The sequence below is a fragment of the Gymnoscopelus braueri genome (genome assembly GCF_963280865.1).
Source record: "Gymnoscopelus braueri genome assembly, chromosome: 11".
NCBI classification, from domain to species: domain Eukaryota; kingdom Metazoa; phylum Chordata; class Actinopteri; order Myctophiformes; family Myctophidae; genus Gymnoscopelus; species Gymnoscopelus braueri.
In genome coordinates this window covers 48,404,292-48,427,506 of record NC_137613.1, presented here as the reverse complement: position 1 = coordinate 48,427,506, position 23,215 = coordinate 48,404,292, and the positions used below count along the sequence as shown (strand labels likewise).

The 23,215-nt window shown below is 44.0% G+C and overlaps 1 protein-coding gene across 1 annotated transcript; it reads right to left on the bottom strand.

The window, feature by feature from the left end:
- Positions 1-3,669: 3,669 nt before the first annotated feature.
- Positions 3,670-23,058, bottom strand: cfap58 (cilia and flagella associated protein 58; the record flags this gene model as incomplete). Its single annotated transcript, XM_080442734.1, has 18 exons — positions 3,670-3,781; positions 4,794-4,918; positions 5,063-5,182; positions 5,936-6,040; positions 10,488-10,599; positions 11,650-11,873; positions 12,481-12,621; positions 12,930-13,076; positions 14,065-14,226; positions 15,102-15,293; positions 15,449-15,531; positions 16,114-16,273; positions 16,909-17,046; positions 17,142-17,336; positions 18,044-18,200; positions 18,703-18,854; positions 21,075-21,350; positions 23,053-23,058. The coding sequence occupies 18 exons, from the start codon at positions 23,056-23,058 to the stop codon at positions 3,670-3,672; spliced, it is 2,607 nt and encodes an 868-aa protein (XP_080298860.1).
- Between the last annotated feature and the right edge of the window lie 157 nt (positions 23,059-23,215).

The window sequence follows — 23,215 nt, the reverse complement described above, 5'->3', positions numbered from 1 at the left end:
TCTCTCTAGCTACGGAATAAAGAATGCTGTCATAAAGACTCAGTGTTCTTTTGCCATCAGCATACCTTTCGACGTTGCCACTAGGCAGTATCGGCTAGATAGAGTCTTCTCCGCGGACAAAGCGGCGGACGTTATCACGACAGTCAATCTAGGCGACGTCTACAGAGGCACCTACGTGGTCGCGGTCAAGAAGTATGAGTTCCGCGTATTGGCCGACGCCTACGTTGGCCTCATGAGCCGAGTGGTCAACTCGGTGGAAAACCTGCAGGGCCGAGATCTGATGGTTTTCTACACGCTCTCCCAGCTGGACGACGTCTACTCTTCCCGACCATCCCGAAGGCATCCTGGGAAAGGTTAAAATCCTCCGCGAGTGGAGTCAGTACGCTTTTGTCTTCACCTGGGCCTTCCAGCCCTTGATTGCCTACACGAAACCACCCGCAGAGGCGGAGGCTTCTCGAATCGCCGCGCTGTCCCTCCTGGGTGGTTTGCTCGGCCTCGATCACATATACCGATGCTTGCCCGGAGAGTGTTTCCACTGTGCGGGGGAGCAGGGCGCGGTGTTGCGTCGGTGTGTGACGCTTGAGGAAGTTGGATGGATGAAAGCAGGGAAAGGTGGAAGTAGAGGAAGAAAGTAGAAAGGAAACAGGGACAGGAGAACGGGCAAATAGAAAACGGTGTTGTCATGTGACCTTAAATATAATAAACATCCATAATTTACACCTGGCTGTGAAGCTTGGAAGCACGGGGAAAGTAGAAAGTATTATTTTACACAAAAACATTTGAGGTATAATGACTGTTTTATCAAAGCAAATGTATCCAGGTATAGAAATACATATACATGTTGGTGATTTGCCAATGTATAAACCCATGTGAATAATTTAGCAAATAAATTGGCTGAAATATTTTTCTAGACAATTTTGTCTGAAATGGTGGCTTTGCGGCAAAATGAACAATTGCTCTGGGTTAAATTGAGCCAATTATCCTAATGAATCACTGTTCATATATATATTTTTTCTTTGCTACTCGAATTATGCTGAATGGCCTTTAATTTGGATGAATACGCTTAAAGTTTCTGAAATAACACGCTTTATTTGGTTGATTCATGGTTTAAATAATGGTTAAAATATCATGTGGGTCAACTTACCCCTTGACTTGGATCAACTTACCCCTAACCTGGGGAAAATTGAGCCACAGGACCACCTTTTTTTAATGGCCCTTTGTCATAGATGCTTACTCATTATTTCAATCGATAGAAGACATCCTGAAATAAGGGTAGATGTTTAGATTTGACTGGTATCCATTTTGCCTTGCTTCCAGGACAACTTAAGTGATAAGTGGCTCATCTCACCCTGTTCGCCCCTAAATCCTATACTGTTACTCTCGGTTTCTCATAAATGAATGCCCTACTTCTTCTTATGACAGTGTTGAGCAAAAGTAGCCAAAATAGCCAATCTACATAGCTGATCTTGAAGATTGGCGATTTTAGCTTTTGTTGAATAATATTGAAGATTTTGGTCTTTGCCTATCATGACATGCCCAAAATAAGGTGTCCAGATTATAATTGGTTAAGTGTATCTGTGGGTTTTATAAATAGTATTGACAAGAGTTTGTGACTAAATAATAATCCATTGGAACAGAGGTTCTATTTCCCCCCTCCCATTTTTTGAAAAGTAACATAAAGGTTTCCACCCGACAGACAATATTGTCTCTGTCGGGTGGAAACCTCATAATTATGTCCAAAACTGTTACTATTCAGAATTCAAATTAATAAATTGCCAAAGTAGCAGATCTAAAAGCTCAAAACGCTTCGCTTCATGCCGTGTTTAGAGCTTGCGGATCTGCTACTTTTGATACTTTTGTGTGACGCTGTATAAGATCAAGTAGGGCATTAATTTACAAAAAAACACAACGATATGCAACACGTTTTATTGTAACCTGTTACAATGTTTTCCGCATTGTCCCTGACAAATAAACTAATGCATGAATAATCTATTGTAACACTCACTTGATTACTTTACACCACTGGTGTATGGTTTATGTTCATTTATTATATATCATTGCGGTTTATGTTTTTTGTAAATTAATGTCATACTTTGTCATAATAGTGTCACACAAAAGTAGCAAAAATAGCCGATCTACACGATGAGTTGTGAGCTTGTAGATCTGCAGTTTTGTTGCTATGAAATTATCTAAAGTAGCAGATCTACAAGCACACACAGCTTTTAAATCGGCTATTTTCAGGGCTTAAGTGTTCAATTCATAATTTATTTCTGTAAGTTTCGGTCCCTAGAGTCCCTTCCTAGAAATGTAGTGGAGTTCAAAGTAGCTACAGTATTTCTATTTGAAATGTAAAAAAGTCAAAGTCATCAGCTTGCAAACAAAACAGCCGAAGTAGAATATTATAAGCATGTTTCATGTTATTATGACCTGTTAGAGTGTTTTCCGCATTGTCCCTGGAAAATAAACTAATGCAATAATAATCTGCTGTGGCACTCATTTTGTTTGTTTCATGACATGGGTATTGAGAGTCTGAAGGGGTAAATGTTATTGAATTCCCTGCAAACCAGGTCAAGTGAATGGAATGGTTCATGTGTTGCCATGTCCGCTTATTATAAGCGACTTTGGGCCTGTTTTTCTGTAAAGCCGCTTGTAAAGTTGCGGGTTGCAGATTGATTGGGATTTGTTTCCGAAGTGTAGTTGCTTAATTGTTTATTTGCTTCCTAATGTTTATTACACTAGTGTTTCTCAAATAAATTCACGTCAAGGATCCCCAGATTATTATGTACTTGTCCGCGGACCCTCCATCTGAGGCACACACACACACACATTAACTTAATGAAAATTCTTACTACCGATTTATTTATTAAATAACTCCAGATAACATCAAACAACACTGTTAGCGATTTAAAAAAAAATCACATACATTCCTGCTTGTGTAGTGCATAAACGTGGGTTTAGTAAAGCCCGATTAACCCTTTTAGACTGGGAACGCATCTGTGGGCTATTCAAAAGTAGCAGACATACAAGCTCATAGCGCGGCACTCGGTGCCGCGCTATGAGCTTGTATGTCTGCTACTTTTGAAAAAATCGTGAAAAGCCTTTGAGCATATATATTTTTTAAAGACATTTTTTTATAAAACATTCGTAACTCAAATCTTTGTTTCTGGGGGTCCCTAGAACCACACATTTTGAGATGGGGGGTCCGTGGCCAAATACATATCATTTTGGGTGGTCCTTAACATGAAAAAGTTGAAACAATGGAGAAAAAAATATGTTTTTGGCCGCCGACCCCATCAAAATATGTTGTTCCAGGGACCACCCCCAGAAGCAAAGATGTGAGTTAAAAATGTAGTTTCAAAAAGATGTATTCAAAGATTTGCACAAAATGTTCAAGATTTTTCAAAAATAGCAGATCTACAAGCTCATGCGTGGCACTCGGTGCCGCGCTATGAGCTTGTAGATCTGCTATTTTTGAATAGCCCAAAGTATAAAATAATATAGTTAGAGTGGTTACACGGGTTGCGTTCCTGCTTTTAATGGGTTATGAGTTGGTTGCGTGCAGTGAAAACAGCAGATCTGTCAGATCTGCCATTTTCAGCATGTGACGCGCACAAACCAACTACAACTCAAGCCCATAAGTCCGTGAGATGGCGAGAAGAGAGGCGGCGATCATTTCACGGCGGGCGTGTTGAGGCTGAAGCCCCCGCCCATGAAGCGCGGTCCGTCGTGCAGCTGGGGCAGGATGGCCAGCTGTTTCACCTTGGCTGCGGCCCTCTCCTCTCTGCAAGGGAAACAAGCCCATGCAGGCATCCAGGGTTATGACAAGGAAATATATAGATTCCCAGGAATATTCTCAGGCGGGGACATATGCTGTAAATCAGTGGTTCTCAAAAAGCAGTGGTGGAAAAAAGTACTCGAAGGTTTTACTTAAGTAAAAGTATCAGTACTGCAATGTAGAAGTACTCTGCTACAAGTAAAAGTCCGGAATTCAAAATGGGCTTTTTGTACTAAAAGTACAAAAGTATTGGTATCAAAATGTAAAGTGCCAAAAGTAAAAGTACAATTTTTTTTGGAAATAGCAGATCTACAAGCTCACAACGCGTCGCGATGCGACGCGTTGTGAGCTCGTAGATCGGCTATTTTCAAAAGGCCTAGGTATAAAATAGGGCTAAAGTGGTTAATGTATGTTTTATAATGTAATATATTTATATCTGCAAAGTAACTAATAATTGTAGTGGAGTAAAAGTACAATATTTGCCTCTGAGATGTAGTGGAGTATAGAAGTAAAAGTATAGACAATAGGAAATACTCTGGTAAAGTAAAAATACCTCAACATTGTACTTAAGTAGGCTACAGTACTTGAGTAAATGTACTTAGTTACTTTACACCACTGCTTGTAGATCAGTGCATGTTGAAAATCTCCATATATTGTATGTGCATTTGACACTTTTTCTCCATATACTGTATGTGTCTGACATCAGTGCATGTTGATATCCATATACTGTATGTGCATTTAGACCTTGGTTGTTTTTTTCTGTGGAAACATCCACAGAATCAGACCAGTCCTTTTTTCTTTAAAAAAAAAATACATTTGAAAACGGTTGAATACATTCTGCATAATGAGTACTTTTACTTTTGGTACTTTAAGTATATTTTGGTGCCAATACTTTTGACACTTTGAGCACATTTTTAATACCAGACTTTTACTTGTAACAGAGCATTCCTACATTGTGGTATTGATACTTTTATTTGAGTATTGAGTATTTTTCCATCACTTATGGGTGTCATCTGACCTGCACTGCTGTTTCTGACTCAGATACTTCTTCTTGATGTCCTGCAGCTCATTGGCCAGCCTCTGGTTCTCTTTCTGACTCTCCTGCGTTGAGGACTCGAACATGTTCAGCTCTGCTGTCAACACCTGAGGAGACCAAGAAATAAATGTTTGATTCAATTTATCCCCTGAGCAAGCAGGCAGGCTCTATTAGCTCAATGGTAAAAATGTCAGCACCGGCGCAGGGAACCGGGTTCAAATCCTGGGTAGAAGAGTAAAGTAACGAAGTACCTTGAGTTTCTTGGTTCTCTCGATGAGTGTGTGTCTGTAGTGTTGGAGCTGTTCTGCTGCTTCTGGTCCGGGCCGTCGGGCCAGAATGTGTTTCAGCTCCACGTACAACTTCTCCTTCTCCTACGACACAACAATATATGTTAGTCATAATAAGCTAATAAGCCAAATATGCCTTAACCCAGTAAGACCTGAGAACGATTCTACAAAATGTCTTCTAAATCCTTTTTTGAAAAACGTATGTCGCTATAGGCTATCAGTGGTTCTCAAACTGTTTCATGTCAAGGACCCCCAAAATTATGTATTTGGCCGCCAACCCCGTCTCAAAATATTTTATTCCTATATCGTAACTAAATTAAAACATTTAAAACACCTTAAATATTGTATTTATTTTAGAAATAGTCCATCTTTTACTCAAGGGGGACAACGCCCGACGCAAGTTGATGATGTCATTTGTCCATGTGTGGTCCAGCCCTATGGATTAGGAATGCATGTGCTAATAAAAATGTATTTAAAATATTGTGTTGATGCTTATATTAGCCTTATAAGTATTGAGTTGTAGACATGCTAATAACATTCCTTAGGGCTGGACCACACATGGACAAATGACATCATCAACTTGCGACGGGCATTTTACATTTTAGTTATAGATGGCAATTATAACATAATAAGGCATATTTGGCTTATTAGCCAGGGATCAGTTTAGTTTGCAGACACAGTGAAACTGGTGCCGCCGCAAAATGATGTTTCCTACTGGAGATTATGGTGTTTACACATGTGAGAGAAGTCTGTCTGTCTGTCCGTGTGCGTGTGCGTGTGCGTGTGCGTGTGCGTGTGTGTGTGTGTGTGTGTGTGACGCGTGCGCAGAGTGCTGACCTGCAGCAGAAGCTCTTTGTCCACCAGCTCCTGGGTCTTTGAGATCAGTCGTTTCTGTAAAGCGTGAATCTTCTGGATCAACTCGTATTTGTTGGGGTCGGTCGCCTGCAAGGAGGAACATTCGCGGTGTAACCGCTTTCAATATGGCGTCTCTGTTTTGGGCATGTTATTATAGCTGGAAATGGTCAAATCATTTCAAATTCCAAACTTTTCCGGACATAAATAATAATAGTAATATAATTGTTACCAAGACGACGATCACGACGGGCAATCGTCCCGATTAAGGACGTAGCGTCAGCATGACGCCACCCTAAGATCATACGACACCATGTCCCACCTATTAAGCACAGCGGGAGGCGTGAGCGGGCGCCAGACCAGCTGTTGAGTAAGAACTGAAGAGTATCTGGAGACTTGGGATAAGATAAGATAAGACCATACCTAGTATCCCACAGTCCGCTGAGCCGCTTTGAGCCTCAGCCCCAGCCTATACTGCGACAGTCATAATAAGGGCCCATAGCGCCTATAAGAATACAGTCCTTATCACATATCGAAGACGTAACAGTACCTCTGTTACATTTGGTCCTCGACCCTTAGAGCCTTGCCACCTCGACTGATTGCAAGCGACGCCGGTCGCGCTTACAGAGATCGCTCGATAATCGGGATGACCGACAACGGGAGCGCACCAGACCCCTCATCAGAGCTGACATTGGACATGCTCCAGACGGCGTTCCAGACCATGTCAGCAAGCCACGCACGGCTCACCGCCGTGGTGGCCCAGCTGGTCACCCAGCTTCGAAGGGTGGAGCTCGCCACCATGCAGGCGGGCACGGGGCCTGCACCACCATCCGGTGCCTCGGCCCCCTGCCCCACGGCCACCATCTCGGCCACACACCCCGGCCCGTCCCAGGACCCGCCGCGGGCCAGCCGGCCTCTTTTGCGCCAAAGTCGCACCCACGGCGCCTTCAACCACCAGGTGACCAGTACCCCCGGAGGCCCGACCGTGGCAGGTTCGTTTCACCTCGACCTGTCCGACAGCGATGCCGAAGGCGGCGCAGACGGCACATCTGCACACCCCGGTGCCTTCCCCAACCACCACCCGGGCTCCGGCACCACTCCTTCCCACGAGCAGCCCCCCCATGCCCAACAGGATGGTCACCACCCCACCCTTCACCAGCAACTAGACCTGTCTCAGCAACTAGTGGACGCGATAGGACTCTCGGCGCGCATCAACAGGCGCCTCCCACCCGCCACCATTCCACCCTTCGAAGGCGACCACCTCGACTACCGACACTTCATGGCCAGCATGCATGACCTGCTCTTAGGGGGGGATTCGAACTGCGAGAGTGGGCCAGCAACAAACCCGACGTGATAGCTCACCTCCCGAAAGGATCCCTATCCGGCAACAGCGAGCTATGGTTCACGGAGGAAGGAGCGGACCCGGAGGAACGCACGCTGGGCCTCCTCTGGCAATGCGCGTCGGACATACTGCGGTACAAGCAGAAACACGGAGAGACCCTTATGCCGACCATGCGCAACATCTACAAGCTGTTAGCAAGGCAATACGACCCCCTAGGATTCATGATCCCATACACCACCAGGGCTAAGGTCATAGTGAGAGAATTATGGAACAAACCGGACAGGTCCTGGGACGATCCAAACCTGCCGGGGGACATCCTACTAGCGTGGAACGCATGGGAGGGCGAACTCGCCCACCTGTCGGAAGTGACACTGCCCAGGTGTTATGCCGGTTATACAGAGGGAAAGGTACCGAGGACACACAGCGTGCACGTATTCTGCGACGCTTCAGAACTAGCATACGGGGCAGTGGCATATCTACGCACCGAGGACCACGAGGGCCAGTTCCACGTGTCCTTTCTAGCGGCGAGGTCGAGAATCGCACCTAAGAAACAACTCTTGATACCTAGACTGGAGCTGTGTGCAGCTATGACCGGCGCTCAACTGGCCGCGGTGATTAGGAAAGAACTCACACTCTGCATAAGCTCGCTGACCCTCTGGACAGACTCGTCTACAGTCTTACATTGGCTACTATCGACGTCAAGTACATACAAAGTCTTCGTCGGCACCAGGGTCGCAGAGATACAGACACTCACGGAGGAGGCTGAATGGCTGTATGTAGAGTCAGCCGCCAACCCCGCGGACGACATCACGAGAGGGAAGACGCTGACACAGATCGCGAGTCACGACCGCTGGAGCCGCGGACCCGACTTCCTCGCGAGGGCAAAGAACCTATGGCCCAAACAACCGCACCTGGATTTAGCAGAGACGGCAGAGATCCAAGAGCTAAGGAAATCGCCATTCTGTGGCTTAACTGTCTGTAAATCCGAGCCTGCCCCGCAGGCGGAGTTTAAGACATACCGGGACCTCCTCAGAACTACTGCATCATCCTTAGCAGAGATGCAGGGGGGGACAGACCCTCCCTCCTCGAAAGCAGGGATGCAGGGGGGGACAGACCCTCCCTCCTCGAAAGCAGAGATGCAGGGGGGGACAGACCCTCCCTCCTTAAAATCGGAGGACTACCGTAGAGCAGAAGCAGTCATCCTGAGACGCATCCAGGAGGAAAGCTTCCCAGAGGAGTTAAAACACATCCTAGCCGGGACTAGGCTACCCAAATCCAGCAAGATACGCAACCTAGCGCCAGAGTATCACGCAGGTCTACTCAGAGTAGGAGGCAGGCTCCGTCGATGTCATGACCTGGACTACGGAGCAATGCATCCTATCTTACTACCACACTCTCACCCATACACCAAGCTCATCATCCAAGAGTACGACGAGAGGTTAAATCACCCAGGAACAGAACGAGTCTTCGCTGATTTACGAAGGAAGTACTGGATACTAAAGGGGAGGGAAGCCGTCAAGAAATACCAAACTAACTGTTTCCAATGTCAGAGATGGAAGGGAGAGGCCGAGATCCCCCAAATGGCCGACCTCCCAAGCTCCAGCCTGAGACTGATGGATCCGACATTCTACTCCACCGGAATGGACTGTTTCGGACCAATGACCGTAAAGATTGGCAGGAGGACAGAGAAACGATGGGGGATTATATTCAAATGCCTCACCACTCGTGCAATCCACATTGAACTCCTCACAAATATGAGTGCAGACTCTTTCCTCATGTCACTCCGTCGATTCATAGCTCGCAGGGGGAAGCCTCACGAGCTCCGGTCCGACCGAGGCACGAACTTCATCGGAGGGAACAGGGAGCTACGAGAGGCCTATGAGCACATGAAGCCGGAATTGAGAGCGAGGATGGCCCCCGAACAGGTCGACTTCATATTCAACCCCCCGGCCTCCCCTCACTTCGGAGGCTCGTGGGAGAGAGAGGTAAGGTCCGTGAAGACGATCCTCCGAGTAGTCCTAGGAACCCAGGTGGTCCCCGAAGAAGTACTCTACACCGCCCTGACCGAGATAGAAGCCATTCTGAACTCAAGGCCTCTGGGCTATGTATCGTCAAACGTAGCGGACCTAGACCCGGTGACACCCAACGATCTCCTGATAGGACGACCAAACCCCTCGTTGCCCCAAGTCCTCTACCCGGAAACGGAGATGCTCAGTCGGAGAAGATGGAAACAGTCTCAAATCCTAGCTGACCAATTCTGGAAGCGGTACATAAGGAACTTCCTCCCCTCTCTACAGCCCAGGCAGAAGTGGCTGACAGAGAAAGAGAACATCGCCGTCGACACCCTCGTCTTGGTGATCGACCCCCAGCTTCCCAGAGCGTTCTGGTCAATAGGGAGAGTTAAGAGCGTTATACCGGGAAGAGACGATCGAGTGAGAGCCGCGGTAGTACAGGTGGAAGACCGCACCTACACAAGGCCCGTGGCGCGGTTGATCAGACTCCCCGAACTGCCGGGAGAAGCGACGATCACCAGGAAGGAAGTCCCGACTAAGAAAGTCAAGAAAAGGAAATGACGACGGACATCATCGCTTGGTCGAACGGTGACATTATCCTGTCACCGGGGGGACTGTTACCAAGACGACGATCACGACGGGCAATCGTCCCGATTAAGGACGTAGCGTCAGCATGACGCCACCCTAAGATCATACGACACCATGTCCCACCTATTAAGCACAGCGGGAGGCGTGAGCGGGCGCCAGACCAGCTGTTGAGTAAGAACTGAAGAGTATCTGGAGACTTGGGATAAGATAAGATAAGACCATACCTAGTATCCCACAGTCCGCTGAGCCGCTTTGAGCCTCAGCCCCAGCCTATACTGCGACAGTCATAATAAGGGCCCATAGCGCCTATAAGAATACAGTCCTTATCACATATCGAAGACGTAACAGTACCTCTGTTACAATAATAATTTAATGATAACACGTGAGCTTGTTGATCTGCTTTTTCAACATTCGTCATACGACAAAATATACAGTACTGTATAAGGCTTAAGTAGTTCATGGACACCACAAGCACGCACGCACGCACGCACACACACACACACACACACACACACACACACACACACACACACACACACACACACACACACACACACACACACACACACACACACACACACACACACACACACACCTCCAGTTTCCTCCAGCGGTGAACATTCATGGGGTTCTCCAGCTGCTCTTCCAGAGCTCTACACCTGGTCCTCTCTCTGAGCAGCTCCCTCTGCATGTGGAACAGCTCCCGTCTGCAAACATGATGATACTTTTATGTTTTATTTCAGTTAAGATGTGCCCATATAGCACACCAACAAGCAGTCGAATTGGAACTGGAACATTATAAAACAGAAGCTGATGAATGATATTTCTGGGGTTTTCTCTGCTGAGGAAGAAAATGAAAGAAAGAAATTACAGCCAATCTAACAACCCATTGATCGCATCGAGACTCGTGAGAAACCAGCATTGTGAGATTGCAGATCAGCTATTTTCACTATAAAAAACATAAATAATAATCTTTAGACAGCCAAAGGCTTTGTCTATTTAAGATAGACATTTTTTTCAACCCAGTTCTATCCTAGCTGCCTTCACCCTCCCCCTAAATCCCTGTTCCGTTCAGGCTGTAGCCTCCTCCACCTGCAAACCCTCCTCCACCTCTCTCTGTACCTTCCAAATGTAGCACAAACATGGGAAGAAAATCATTCTTCTACTCTGCCACTATTATGTGGAATGCCCTGATATAATCCATTAAACGATGTGAATCACTGGATTCTTTCAAAACTGGTTTCAAGGTTGTGTTCGATCTTGTGTTCGATCTTGTTCGGTTCCCTTCAGACAATGCAGCATCATAGGTAATAATAATAATGAAAACCTATTTTTTTTTTTTAAATAGAAAACTACAAGCAAAGATGGATAGTAAATCCCATTGAAATGAGAGGTTATACACTGCCGCTTATTTGCCTATTTCTCTGTAATTATAGCTATTTGTATTTGTTGATAACATGTTAATATTCTATGCTCTGTTGATGAATTGAATACATAGGACCACAATGGAAACAAGTCTCCAGGACTTTTTTGTGTTATCCTGTACTTCTGTGCTGTTTACATTTTTGACTAATAAAGTATTCAATCAATCAATCAATCAATCAATCAATCAATCAATCAATCAATCAATCAATCAATCAATCAATCAATCAATCAATCAATCAATCAATCAATCAATCAATCAATCAATCAATCAATCAAACAAACAAACAAACAATCAAACTCTCTCTCTTTCTCTCTCTCTGTCCATGTTGTACCTCAGGTCCTCTGCGTTGGACACCGTCTTGTCCTGGATGGCCTTTTCCCGCCGGAGTCTCTTGATCTCCAGCTTCAGGAGGCGGATGTCCTCCAGCCGCTGCTTGTACTGGAAGTCTCCCTTGTTGAGGACAGACTGCTGGATGCGGATCTTTTCGTAGAGCAGGGCCAGCTCGTCGTTACGCCGCAGCAGCTGGGTGCCCAGGATGTCCCTCTCACTGATCACCTGTTAGATGAGGGACAACAAGGGCTGTCACTATCATGACATTTTACTTGACGATTCATTGTCACACAAATAATTGCGATATAACGATTTAATTGTGTTTTTCGGCATTGAACATACATTCAACATTGATTAAATACAGATAGGCTTTTAGGCTTCGCAAGCAGCAATTGCACAGGGCAGATATGACAAATAAGTTACATATTATACAGTATAATACATATTTAAAAACTTGCACTTATACTACAAGCTCTTGAATAATCGAGAACCAAGTTTTTTCCCCCCAATGAATTGACACGAAAAAAAATTACTTGAATAGATTTTTTAAATAATTAACTGAATCAATTAGTCTGATTAACAACTTGAATTATACTTATATTTGTTGTACAATGGTGGTGTAGAAGAATTGTGAAAATAGCTGACCTACAAGCTCACAACGTGTCAAATCGCGACGTGTTGTGGGCTTGTAGATTGGCTGTTTTCACTATAATGTTTTTTAAATATTTGTTTAATGATCGCCCGTTAATCGCAATCGAGCCGTATCACCCAAGCCCTCTCTCTCTCTCTCTCTCTCTCTCTCTCTCTCTCTCTCTCTCTCTGGTCTTTTTAACTTGTCCAGCTGTTTCTTCTGTTGGATGTGTTCGTTCTCAGCCTCTGTGATGACCCGGAGCAGTCTCTGTTCCTCTGCTTGTTGGCTGTCAATGTGTTGCTTCATCTCCTCCACGTTCTGCTTCATGGACTGCAGCTCTGCCTGGGAGGAAACATAGGTCCGAAAATAACTGATCTACAAGCTGCGACTCGTTAACGCGTCGTGTGCTTGTAGATCGTCTATTTTCGGCACAAATGCTAAGTGTAAATCAGGCATTATGACGCCATCGAGGCCTGCCAACATACATTTTCGTCGACTAAATCAACTGTACATTTAGTCAACTAAAACTAGACTAAAAACTAAAACATTTTACTTAAAACTAAACAGAATTTTATTCATAACACTAAATCAAAATGAACACGGCACTGAGCTAAAGGAGGAGCAGTGAGGAGTGGTGTGAATCTTTCTACCTTCAGGGCCTCCTTCTCCTTCTCAGACCTCTGGAACTCCTGGTGCTCCTTGACCAGCGCCGCCTCTTTCCCACTGATCTCCTCCTTCAGGTGCTCCAGCTGCTGGTACCTCATCTTCATCTTCCTCTTCATCTCCAACATCTCCTCCTGAGGACAGGGCCGAAAGAAAGAAAGAAAGAAACAAACAAACAAACAAACAAACAAACAAACAAACATAAATATCGTTGCTGTCGGGCAGAAACCAGCTAACTCAATTTTCCCGCTTTTGCATTTTTTTTCCATAAATCAGTGCTATTGAACACCCGTGTGTTGATTAAACAAATATTGAACCAATGAAAAGTATTAAAAATCACTTCTGACAAAACTCCATTGGATCCTCAAACTTTCTGCTAAACCAGCTAACTCCAACAAAGGGGGGTGGAGTTAGCTGGTTTTGCTGACTCCAGGCTCCACCCCCTTTTGACCTCCAACCTCATTGTGAGCTTGGAGGTCCATTCAGCTGTTCTTATCAATGATGAACAAAACCTGCAGGGATACAACATATCCCCACCAGCCATAAAAATTATGAATGACCAGCAGGGGGAGGGAGATAAATGCAATTTCCCATAGAAAGGAGGTGTCATTCACTTCCCTGTTTTTCCTTTTTCTCCTTTGATACTTACAGTGTTTTGTATTTGTTGATGACATGTATTATTGTGTTATTTTGATGCTATTGATGAATTGAATACATAGGACCACAATGGAAACAAGTCCCCATGACGTTTTTGTGTTATACTTCTAGCCTTGATGACTGTACCATGTGCTGTTTACATTTTTAACTATTGAAGTATTCAATCAATCAATCAATCAATCAATCAATCAATCAATCAATCAATCAATCAATCAAAACCAGAGGCATGGATCTCAAATTTGGGTATGGGGATCCCCAGAGGTCCTTGAGAAGTCATGCGTCTGTAACTCTGAGAATGTTCAAATGGAACCAAATGGACACTCTCAGAGTTAGAACTTTACAGTGAATATCGGGGTCTAAGAGATAGACAATTGTATCAAATGGGGGGCCGTAGCCCTAATACACAAACTGGAGGTCCTTGAAATTAAGTTTGAGAACCACTGCAGTGAGAATCCTCTTTCCTACCTGAGCAGATGTCAGGTCCTTGCTGTAGAGGTTCCTCTCGAAGCTGACCGACTCAAACAGGTTCTGCTGCTGCTTGATTTTACTCTCTGCCTCGGCCGATTTCTTCTTGTACTCAAAGATCTCCGTCTCGCGCACTTTGATGTCGTCCATGAGCTGCAGCACCTGTGGGAGAGAGCGGGAAACAACAGGTGTGAGGATTTCGGGGGCGATGCTTAAATCATCAAGATCACGAGAACTGGCGTCACAAGTAGAAGTCCAACGTGATTCATCCAGTTGTAGGGCTCGGCGCTCAACAGTGGGACGAATAGAATATAAAAAAGATAAATACCTGGGCCGTCCAAAAGAGACTACCCAAATAAAATACTGGAACACTCGACTGGGTCTGCATGTTTTATTAATGTGCAGGGGCGGGAGCTTTCTCTTTTTACTCAAGTTGAAATGTCAGTCAACCCTGCAAATTAATACAACGTGCAGACCCAGTCGAGTGCTCCAGTATTTTATTTGGGTCGTCTTACTCTTTTTACAGTGAACTGTACTGCCTTTCTCCTTCTTCTCTAGTTAAAGCCAGGCACCTGGCAGAGCCGAAGCTATTATTTAGCCTCCGTGATCCATTTGTTTTTACATTCCTGGTCATTCAGAGGAACAGCATTGCTGACATGCAGCTATACTTCCTAATCTTATTCATAAAACTCCTTTCTTGACGCAACATACTGTAATAAATGTCAAATCCTTTCAGTAATCAAGTTAGATTTCTGGGTGGCACTGTACTTGCCCCTGAGCATGAAAATGCAAATGCATCCAACTGATAAAACAAATAAAAAATAAGCACAGGTCTCCGCCAGGTCAGGGAGGTTATTGTGGGCCAGCAATGTTCGGAATCTGTCAGATCTGTCTTGATCACATGACCATAGAGATACTGCGTACTGATTTGCGAACATTTTCAAATGTTTTGCCTATAACAACATGCCCAAAACAGGGACATAAGGTTGAAAGTGGTCAAATTAGCCTGTATAGATAGCCAAGGGCATGCGACATGCCTTCTGCGTAAGGCTGCTGGTCTCGTTGATGAAGCGGTCGCGGTCCTTCTCCAGCTGGTAGATGATGCTGCGCTGCTTCTGGGCCTCGTCGCGGTAGCTGCGGATCTCCTGCTCCAGGTTCCTCTTCAGCTGCTCCTGGACCTTCACGATGTCCTGCTGCTTCTGGGTGGCGTCGGCAGCCCGGGTCATGTTCTGGTCGGTGGGCGGAAGTAAAAGTAAAAGTATCAATACCACAATGTAGAGACACTCAGTAAAAACGTAATTTTAAATTTTAAATTCTTTATACTTCATACAGGTTTAGTTACAAGTAGATTTAAGTATTTTGATTCCATTAGTGAGGTACGTACCTTATTCAAATTGTCTCTCTCTCGCACCAGTTCTTCTATGGTTTTCTTGTCCGTTTCCACTTGTTTTTGGTAAGCCTCTATTTCTGCAGGAGGAGGAAGTATAGATTTGATGTTTGTTTTTGTCCAAAACAAGAACAAATCCTGGGGAATCGAACCTGTGACTCACTGCCAGGCTGCATTACGGCCTATAGGTGGTATGTGCCTTAACCACTAGGCCACCAGCACCCCAACTGTGTATATTGTTATTGTGTATCATCCATGTGATTAATTTATAGAAATTAATTTACAAAATGATTATATAAAACACATCACTAGTGATCTAAACCCAACAGACATGTTGAAATATATGGTCAAAAACATTATACATTTCATCCAATGTACCCCATTGTAAATAGCACATGTATGATAGAATGTTTTACATGATACCACACTGAACTGATTATTTGACAAGTGACTTTTAATGCCATTAATTTTCTGTCGATAATACATTATTTGCTTAATCATTTCCCACACAGTACGTGCATGCGTGCTTGCTTGAATGCATGTGTAAGCGCGCGCGCGTGTGTGTGTGCATGTGCGTGTGCGTGTGCATGTGCGTGTGCGTGTGCGTGTGCGTGTGCGTGTGCGAGTGAGTGTATGTACTGTATGCGTGTGCTCTCCCTTGCCTTTCTCCAGGGTGGCGATTTGGCTTTTCAGCATGTCTCTCTGCATCTCCACGTTGGCCTTGTGATCCTCCATCTGATGGCTTTTCTTCTGCACAGCCTCTCTCATCTTGGTGAGCTTCACCATCTCCTGCCGCATGTGACCCACCTGCTCCTCTTTCACCTGAACACAGAGACCAGAACCAGAGGAACAGTGCAGAGGATTTATTCACAACACGTTGCATGTGGTTTGACGCGTTTTGACCTTGGTTATCAGCTATTTTCAAAATAGTAATAAGAGGTTTTGTAGAGGTTTGAGTCGTGTAGTTACCGTGAAATAAAAAATGTTAAATTGATGATTTCGCTATTTGCACCAAGAAGACCCAGACTGGATCCACATATCAACAGTTAAACCAAAGGAAATTCACATTTTTCTTAAAAAAATTATTAATAAAAACAATGAAAAGATTTGTGATATATTGGCAGAATCTACTTTGTTTATGTTTCTTTATGGGCGAAAATTTAAGTCAACAATGAGACTAATGTGGAATTCTAAACCAATATCAACGGAGCAAGATATCTGGACTTATGTTGTGACAAGGTCCTTACACAACCAAAACCTGTGTAATTGTGCTTTAAGTGGTTAAACAGGTTGTTGATTGATTGATTGAATACTTTATTAACAAGATTGTTAACAGTACATGTAGTACAGTCAAAAGTTATGCTAAAAGCATAACCCAAAACGCCCCAGAGTACTTGTTTCCATTGTACTCAATTCATCACAAAGTAGGCGGTGTAGGTGGAGGTGTGTTATTGTACCTTCAGGTCATTGGCTCTCTGCTGGTTCTCTTGGTTCAGTTGTTCCATGGACAGTGACTGTTGTTCTACTTCCTGCTGCAGTTTGCTGCTTCTCTGCTGCGTCTGTTCCAGATCCTTGGAGACTCGCTCGTTGAGGATCTGTAAAACAAAACAATGTGTTTGTTTATGCATGTGTTTGTGTGTGTGTGTGTATGGTGTGTGTGCATGTGTGCGTGCATGTGTGCGTAGTGGACCTTCGTGTCTTTGAGCAGGTGTTCCAGACGGTGTTGTTCCTCAGTGTGTTTTTGACTCTGCAGACTCAGTGTCTTGTTGTCCTCCAGTAGAGACTCTGTCTGGGCGTTCAGCTCCTTCAGCTCTTTCTCCAGCTTGGTCTTCCTCCTGGTCTCCCTGTAGATGTCGTTCTGACGCACCTGCAGCTCCTGTTGGAGCTGTGTATGGACACACACACACACACACACACACACACACACAAACACACACACACACACACACACCACGAAAGGATCACCTACAGAGCTACTGAAATCTTTATGAAGCATTCTTTATTGCTGATAGTATGTCCCTATAGTCGGACAGATGAGCATTCTCATCTCATCTCAATCTTAATTTATCAATTGCAATCTTTTTTAGCAAAGAGACCAGAGTCTCTATATTTAACTATTGCTTTAACAAGGAGGTAAAAAAAAGAGCAAAAGATACCACTATGATCTTGCCTCAAATCACCACCAATTGCCTAAACATGGTTTCATGCTTAATTCATAATATCGCCGTACAACAGAGTCACATGCCGTGAATAGAAGATCTACAAGCTCGTAGATCGTGTAGATTGGCTATTTTCTGCATGCGACTGTCGTGCAACAGAGTATAAATCAGGCTTAGCACAATCTCACATAAAATATCGGAAAAAACTGAGTCACAGCAACTGTATCACTGTTTAGAGCCTTAAGACTAGTTTACACTTTGGCCACAGCTAGGCCTATGTGGCTCAGTAAACATGGTATAAATGTCATTGTTACCTCTTATTTACCAAAGTGTAAGGATCGTGGATGCATTCTGTCACTAATCAGTGACATGAAGAAGAATTGTCTTTGACCTACTGTACCTGCAATAATGTCATGTGGTTTTTTGAATGTACCTGTGCAATAGTCTCCATGCTGTTGTCTTTGAGAGCCTCCATCTCCTGTTGTGTGATGGCTGCCTTGTTTAAGTTCTCTCTCAAACTCCCCACTGTTGTCAGCAGCTCCTCTTTCTCCTTGTTCAACTCCTCGTTCATTTTAAGCAAATCATTCACACTGAAAGATATTAGTGGTTGCTAGGTTGTTAATAGGTCATTGCAGGTGGTTAGTGGTTACTGGGTGGTCATGCCTCATGAGGCAAGTGCCAATGGTTTCTCGATGGTCACAGTGGTGTTGCTGCTAGGCAGTAGAATGCATAATGAAAATATTAAATCTATGTGTGGGTTAAGACTTATATTCATAATATAATGAAATAATAAGAGATTGAGGAAACATAAACAGATTTGACCTAGATTCAGATTAACCACTTAAACCCTGTATACTTACTTGACCGGGGTCCCCCAGGGCTCTACATTTGGTCTGATTCTTTCCCCCTCTACACAAAATCTCTTCACCGAAAATAGCCGATCTACAAGCTCACAACGTGTCATGTCGCAACGTGATGTGAGATGTAGAACGGCTGTGTTCGCCCCAGAATAGGGACGCTAGGGTTCATGCAATGGACCTATTTTTTAAAGGAAACACCTCCTAATTGACAGAGGAATGTAGCATGTCTGACCTGTGGTCTTGTCCTGATGAGGTCAAACCAGCTCCTTGCTCCACCAGTTGAGTCAGATGTGCGATTTCTTGTTTCAAAGTGCTGATGGTCCCCTTAGACCTGGTTTCTTCATCATGAGCTGCATCAATCATTTTCCACGCTTTCTCTAACTCCTAAAAAGTACAGCAGATGAGTTTGACGGCAATGTCAATGAAAATGAAAAAGGTCATTCATCTTGATAAGGACCATTTTTGATAAAACACTACTCAAATGGGCTGATTTTGTAGTTTGTTTTCCAGCTTCCAGGTTAAGAAAACTACAGAAGATTAACCCATAAAAACCGGGAAAGCATCTGTGTCATTTTAGCGTTGGCTATTCAAAAATAGCAGATGTACAAGCTCACAGCGTGTCACTTTGTGCCATGTTGCGAGCTTGTACATCGGCTATTTTTTAAAAACATTTTTGAAACATCTTGAAAGTGTGAGAACTACTGATTTAGAAGGCATTCATTTTGTAGAATCAGCCTCAGGTCAAAACTATGGCAGGCTGTTTAAGGCTGTGATGTAAGCAAATTAAATGAATAATGGGTGTGTTAGATTTAGGTGTGTCAATGTGCATTGACACTGTTGACTACTGTCTATGCTTGCACATTGGCACACCCATGACTCTGGTCACACATACATCTAACACACCCATTATTAATTGTGTGGCTTACTAGCGTGCCATGTTTTTAATCTGTTGTAGTTTTTAAACTGAACAGGAAAGCAGTCTACACTATCAGCCTAGGGTTTCACCAAAAATGTAGCTAAGCGTATTAAGTTCAATAAGGAAGATCTCTCTCACACACTTTCATCTTTATTGCTTCACAAACATCCTCTCTTTCACAGCTTGAACACACACTTCTAGCCAATCTGCCAATCTGCAGTCAGCCAATCAGGTGATAGGACTCAGTATTTAAATATCACTGCCTTTGACCCTGTCATTCTCTTTTCAGCAAGCAACGAGCAACCCACCTCCATCCCTAAGGGCAGGTACACACTGCAGGACCTTAAAGTGGTCGGGGGGTCATCTGATCGTTAAGCATAACACACTGCAGGAGTTTATTTCTTGAAATCGGCTGTCATAATATCGTTGTGGTCTTCACAACAGGATTGATCCCCGACAAGGGCTGACACACTGTAGGATAGTTCACTAGGATGCTATCTCCAGAGTCAGACCCAATACATACATTTTTTTTGTTTGCCAAGAGCTTGCAATTTTTTGCGGTTATTGCGGTTATATTGGCCGTTTTTGGGCGTTTTTTTGTTACTTTATTTCGGTTTTAGGGTTAGGGTTAGGGTATATATATATATATAATATATATTATATATATATTTTTAAAAGCCTATTAAATCCAAGGCCCCCCATTGGCTCAGGGCCCTGTGCACGTGCACACTGTGCCCAAGCCATAATCCGTGCCCAAGCCATAATCCGTCCCTGCTGCATACACACACACACACACACACACACACACACACACACACACACACACACACACACACACACAGAGCTAGCTCTCGCTCCCGCTCTATGTCTCTCTCTCTCTCTCTCTCTCTCTCTCTCTCTCTCTCTCTCTCTCTCTCTCTCTCTCTCTCTCTCTCTCTGTACAATTCCTCTAAAATAAACAGCCCACCAGGCTCGCTCACTCTCTCATTTTGTTTTATAATGTTAACTTAATACAGGACTGGACGATAATATTGCGGTAGGGACTGTTTGTTGTGGTCAGATCCAGCGACGCCCCCCTAGCCACGGTGGCTGTAATGTGCTCTCATTGGCTGTAGCGTGGATCTCCTCGCAGACCCTTTCATACTGTATGATACTGTCCGATCTCCTGTCTGCGACAGGGCCGAATAACTAACAAGATAGATATTTGAAAACGGTCGCAAAGCCATCCCAGAGCGGATGATCGTGGCCAGATCGTGTCGCTGTGCCTTTCACACACAGCGAGCATTATCTCGCCGATCAAAGGCCGATCTGAGTCAGATCGGGAGGTTTTGTCGGCGAGCGCCAAAAAAGGTCGCAGACAGCATTATCGGACCAAATGTCCTGCAGTGTGTACCTGCCTTAACTCCACCTTGTCTCAATCGTCTAGAGTTGAGAAGGAAGGACGTTTATCTGCACTGCCACCACCAGCGTCTAGACTAGGGGGGGGGGGGGGGGGTTCTACCTACTAAAATATAATCTTATACCTTAAATGTTAACAGATTCTAATCGCCAAAATGTTTTATCTTTTATTCAATACAACTTTTCGTTTGCAACAACTTGATCTCTCCTTTATTGAAGTCTGGCACATTATGGACAAATGCACATCCTCTCTTGCGGGGTTTATGTCACATGACATGGTGGTACATCACCTTCTTAAGTGATGTAATGGTGGTCTCGTCTTCTTGTGACAGCTTCAGCGCGGCTGCAACTTTAGTGGAGTTGGACACCATCTCTGCGTTCAGCTCTCTGCACTTGGACATCAGCCTCTTCTCACTGTCATGGGACTTCTTCAGAGCGTCGGTCAGCTTCTGGTAGGTGACACGCAGCTTGTCCCTGCTGTCACCTCCTACCAGCTCAGAGAGAACCAGCTGGAACTCCTGCTCCAAGCCCTCGAACGTCTCCTCTCCCTCCTTGTGCTCTTTGACCTGGTGATGAAAGAGGAACCATGTCGGTGTTGGAAAACTAGAACCATAGATCAGTCGACCGATATTGGCCTGTCACAGTATTGGCGTATAGTAATGTCCAATAGGCTATGTGCTGATGCAGAACATAATGCAGAAAGGTAACTTGGAGTACTTCATACATTGTTCTGTTAGGTTTTCTTTTCATTTATAGTTATGAAATTCCAAGAGAAGTAGAGTGTTTGAGTGCACTGATGTGATTTTGGGCAATAAAGTATTTGATCAACATTTTCTTGAGGTCATTGCCAGAATTTCCCACTGCAAACCACTACTGCTGTTATTATTATTATTATTATAAAATCCCTATAGGGCTGCATGCAACTATTGATCCTGTTGATTACTTTTTAGATTAATCAAGAAGCATTTCTTATATATTACTGTATATTAAAAAAACCACTAGATTACTAGATTTTTGTTTTTAAATGATCGACTAAACTGATTAGTCTGATTAAACATGTATGCCCTATTTTATACTTAATTATACAATGGAGTCATGCAAAAAATGCAAAAAATAGCCGATCTACAAGCTCACAACACATTGTGATTTGACATGTTGTGTGAACAGCTTAGATCAGCTTAAAAAATGACCTATCAGTGTATGAGTGTAAATAAATAAATTGCCTAAATGCCCAAGCCTACGTCAGACACGCGTGATTATGGATCCCACCAACGCTCCAGGATATAGACCCGCCATACCTGTCTGATTGGCTCCCTGGCAGGCATAGTTTTACTGAGGTTAGGGTTATGGTTAAGGTTAGGTTTAGGCATAGTCTTACTGAGGTTAGGGTTAGGGTTAGGGTTAGGTTTAGGCATAGTTTTACCGAGGTTAGGGTTAGGGTTAAGGTTCGGTTTAGGCATAGTTGCAAAAACGAGAACTGTCAATCACAGCGACTAGGCTACTGACCAATCACAGCGGGGTTTGCCAAGAGCTGGCGTGGGATCCATAATAACGCGTCAGACACATAGCATACCCCAGAGCAAAGTACGATTTGTCTAAATATCTACTTTTTAGAGAAGTTGGAGAAGGGACACCAAAATAGGACTATTCTTTCATCACTTGTAAAATGTCAGTCAGCAATGAAAGTATTCTTGACATTCTTGTGTTGTATTTGACAGTGCTTTATGTCAGTGGTTCTCAACCTTTGACCCCCAAAAATAATCATATTTGAACTGGGGACTCCCCACACTGACAAGCACTTGGTTGGAATTGTAGGAGTTGAGGCATTACATTTTGTTTGACTCGGCTATTTTCACAAATATTGTGAAAATAGCTGATCTACAACAATGTTTGAACACTTTTTATAGGAGCCTATAGTTTGTTGATTACTTTTGATGCCGTAATGGTCTTTTTCTTTTTTTTAGGTATTGAAAAGGTCTTAAAAGTCCTTAAATCTTATCACTTCACTGTCATCCAGGCCTCCCCCCTCCCCCGAAATCATGTGGGGACCCCTCTGGGGGTCCTGGCCCACAGGTTGAGAACCAATGCTTTATGTGACACGTGTTAGCTTGTAAATATAAGTCCTTCTCGGCAAGCGACACTGCCATACTACAGAGTATAAATGAACAGCTAAACTCTATGGCTTGCAACAGCAGTCAGCCAGTGTGAGTTGAGGAACAGTTATCAATATTATGAAATAACCTCTGAAACAAAATGCAGCCAACTTACCTCCATTGTTTTGAAGTAAATACAAATAGATCAATATTAGTTAAATAAGAAGAATCCTCTCAGCTGAGACTGAACGTTTATTCTTTCATTTCCCTCTCAGCTGGATGCTGTTTGGAAGGTTGCTAAGCAACCACTGGGCTCATTGGGAGGTCTCTGCTTAGGG